At 37.1% G+C, this 3,766-nt stretch overlaps 1 protein-coding gene across 1 annotated transcript; it reads left to right on the top strand.

The window, feature by feature from the left end:
* Positions 1-200: 200 nt before the first annotated feature.
* On the top strand, positions 201-1,704 carry DI09_165p30 (uncharacterized protein; the record flags this gene model as incomplete). Its single annotated transcript, XM_013383491.1, has 3 exons — positions 201-793; positions 925-1,313; positions 1,610-1,704. 3 exons carry the CDS (start codon positions 201-203, stop codon positions 1,702-1,704), a joined length of 1,077 nt encoding a protein of 358 aa, XP_013238945.1.
* Between the last annotated feature and the right edge of the window lie 2,062 nt (positions 1,705-3,766).

The raw sequence follows: 3,766 nt of genomic DNA, 5'->3' as shown, positions 1-3,766 counted from the left end.
TGACGATTGATTTAAGGGGAGTATTAGGTTATGTTTAGAATCAGAGTATTTCTAGCAATGCAATGCAGGTCAAAAAAGCCTTTGATTACGATTTTACAGAGATACAGCGGTAAATTTATGGATGGATTTTAATTGTAAATTATGTGTTAGTTCACACTAAAATAAATGCACACCAGCGAGATGACTCACCAAATTTTTTAATGAATCCTAGCTGCTTAAAAGCTCTCTTTGTTCTTGCTATTTTGATTTTATCAACTCAAGTATCTTTCACTTTTGATACTGATGACTATCGTAAGTTGTTAGAGAATTTTGCATCATCTACTTTGCTTTTTTTGATGGCTATTCATACCTTTCCTATTCTTCCCTCAGAAAAGCTTTATTCCGTCCAGAAGGATCATGATATGGATTCGCATAAAAATAACGTGCCTCTTGACTTCAAATTTAGCTCTGAGGCAGACCGTTCTTTTGCTATTTATTCTTTGTATTTAGGTGGAACGTTTGCACAGTTTATTACCATATTTACTTCTAAATACAGCGCTCAAAAATATTATTTTATCAGTTCGATATTCTTTTTTCTGGGAGGAATTATTTCCGGATTTTCGAAAAATTGGGATATTTTAGCTTTAGGACGGTTTATTCTTGGAATGGGCATTGGGGTTGGTGGAAAAGTCAATCCTATTCCTTATAACAATTTCATTATGGCTTTACATGATAAACCCAACGCCAAAGCGTTTGACATTATTTATCGACTAATGGTTCCAGGAGGAATACTTTTGTGTGGATTTCTGCAAGAGTATTTTCTGAATAAAAACTATGCTCGCTGGAGATTCGTTTATTATGCACCTGCAGCCTTTTTAGCAATGCCTATTGTTTTTTAGGGTTTCTTTGTTTTAATGATCTTTATAACTCTAAAGCTTCTGATAGTGTGACCCAAATGTCCAATGAAGAGACTTTTGTCAAACCTAACGCTTCCGACAATCTCATCAAAATGTCCGATGAACAGAGCTCTGTCAACTTTAACCCTAATACGGATTCTGGGGAAGCAAGGAAGTTAGCTATATTAATCATGTGCCTCCATATCTTTCAACAGTTATCTTTCATTAACGGATATTTTTCATACACAAAGGAGATATTTGGCGACCTGCCAAATATTTATCTTGTTTTGGGAGTTGCAAATTTTGTTGGAGTCCTTTTGAGAGTTGCAATTGAATATTTAAAGAACACTCAGGGGGGATCCAATAATTCTCTGATGCATTTAGACTATCCACTTTATAAAAAATATATCGCTGTAATTAGTGCAGCTGGATCTACAGGTGCTTCATTCCTCCTTTTCTTTGGGTTTTTTGAAAATATTGCGCCTATGAAATATGTTGCTGCATTTTGCTTTATATTTTGCTTTTCATTTGGATTTGGACCCATACCTTGGAGGATCATTCGAAAAAAAAAACACCAAAGATTAAGGATTCTTATTATTTATTTGAATTGATATTCAGTTGGATATTTGCCTTCTTAATTACCGCTACCGCAACTAAGATTCTTTCTGTTTTCAAAGAGTATACATTTTTCATTTCCGGAGTGTTTTGCCTTTTTTTAACGCTAATTATACTAGCCTTTGTTCCTAACTTGGGTCAAAAGTCTCGAACTTCCGAAAATATTTCTCTTCCCGTGAACTCTAGCTTTAAGAATGAAGAAACATCTGTTTGAGGCGTCAGAATCTTGGGAAAGCCGATTGAAAATTTAAGGTTCAATAAATTTGGTATTGAAATCATTTGATGTCGTCGGATGCAGTTGATGGCCGATCATATCGCCTGACTGGTAACATCGCATGCGGTTCCTCGTCAAGGGTTCATTTGGTCCGCCAATTTTCACTAGGCTCATACCCCACGTAGCGAGGTACGATTTAGATATATCCACGGCCTCAACCATCGAAATTGCAAATGATGGGGGTTTCATCCATCAATCGTTGAGCACGAGGACAAGTGCAAAGATCGTCCATTTCATTGCGGCGGATGTGTCCAACCCGATTATTGATATGTATGTAAGTGAAATCTATTATCTTGTCGTGGGAAGATCCAATGGCGAAACAAACTGCTTCGAGGTTATGCGAACAGACGATAGCTGCGAAAGAGCTCAATATTTGAGGGTCAACTGTATTAATAAAATGTATTCCATTCTTTCAAGCTCGATTCGAATTATATACACCATTTATATGTAATAGTGTTCCACTCGGCCTCAGTCCAGTAGCAGAACTCTTTTTTAAAAAGAAAAACATTACAATGATCGGAACTTCAGCTGCGAAAATGCACTGTGGCGAACTTTGCAAGTCCAATAAAAAAATTTCTGCGAAAGTTCAGACCTTCATACGCGAGTATGCTGATGAAGATGTTTACTGAGCCCCGTTTGCGATGTCCACAGTACTAATGGGTATCCTAAGCTTTTAAATTGGAGCCAATACAAGCAGGAATTATTGTGCCACAAATTCCAGTTTCCCTTCAAAGAAATAAACTGCCCACAAATAAAGCACCCCAGCTTGGAGAAGGAACATGAATAATACTCTTCCAGTGTAAAAAGCTAATCTCGAAGCTAAAAATGGGCTTTAATACTGCGTTTAGTAGAAGTCAATGTTTGAATGGTTGATAAGAATATTACACCAAGTGAATGCGCAGATAAAACATGTCGAAGGTTAGTCCAGGGATAAAATCAAACAAAACCCTTTTCCGATCCCAATCAGCATCAAATGTCATATGATATTTTTCGGTCAACTTTTTCGAAATAAGAAATTTCTAATATTCTGCTCAATATATACTGTCTTTGTTCTCTCAAGGATACCGGTGCCCTCATACTTATAAGGATTAAAAAGATCTAAACCCAAGCCGCTTATGCTATTGTTTATATTGGGTAAAGCTCAGCCATCGTTTAAAAATTCTTAGAAGACTTGTTGGTTTATATATTCAAGATTAATAGTATAGAAACCTTGCCTACTTTCAGGAGGACAACTGGGAGGCATACTAAGTCCAAAAGCAACTGTGACAAGACGGCCAAAAAATTTTGCGATAATTCCAACGATTTCCTCATTCAGAGCAAGTAAAATGGAAACCAGTTGGATCACGAAAAAATAGAAAATATGTTTGTAAATAGGCAAATGTGATTGAAAATATCGCTTATGAGCAAGTTCTTAAACCTTAATTGTATGATGCCAAAATAGTCAGATGGCATACATCGACCCTGCTGATTGGGGCAAAAAAGATGGCTAGGGTTAGGTTTGCACAGCTTGCCACTCTCTGTTACATTTTATTGCATTGAGGTTGCCCGCTTCGGTGATCCTGCTAGCTAGGGCAAGTGGAAGGCAATTGATTAGGAAGCGTTTCCTGCATAAAATAAGTTTTGGATCTCTTGCAATGTGTGTATAAATTGCGTACACGGACCATCTTTGTCCTGTCTTTTGCACGTATACCCGATAAGATGGTCATCAGTAGGTAATTTTCTTCTACTTTTCAACTCTGTCAACCAACAAGAGATGACCCCTCGTTATATTATGGATGGAAACTAGCCAAGTAAAAATCGGGTTATCAGAATGGTGTTTCCCCGCTATTGGAGATATGATAGTTAGCTGGGTGTTTATCTCGTAAGAAAACCGTGTAAGAAAAATTCGCCAATCGATTGCGATTAAATTAATTACTTTGCAGTGACAGTCAACTTGATCCGGCACGTATAAAATATAAATCTTTCTGGACACTGCCGCATTGCAGAGAAGCAATCCAATTCA

The sequence above is a fragment of the Mitosporidium daphniae genome (genome assembly GCF_000760515.2).
Source record: "Mitosporidium daphniae strain UGP3 chromosome Unknown contig-165, whole genome shotgun sequence".
Lineage (NCBI taxonomy): Eukaryota > Fungi > Microsporidia > Mitosporidium > Mitosporidium daphniae.
This window is presented reverse-complemented; position numbering and strand designations above follow the sequence as displayed.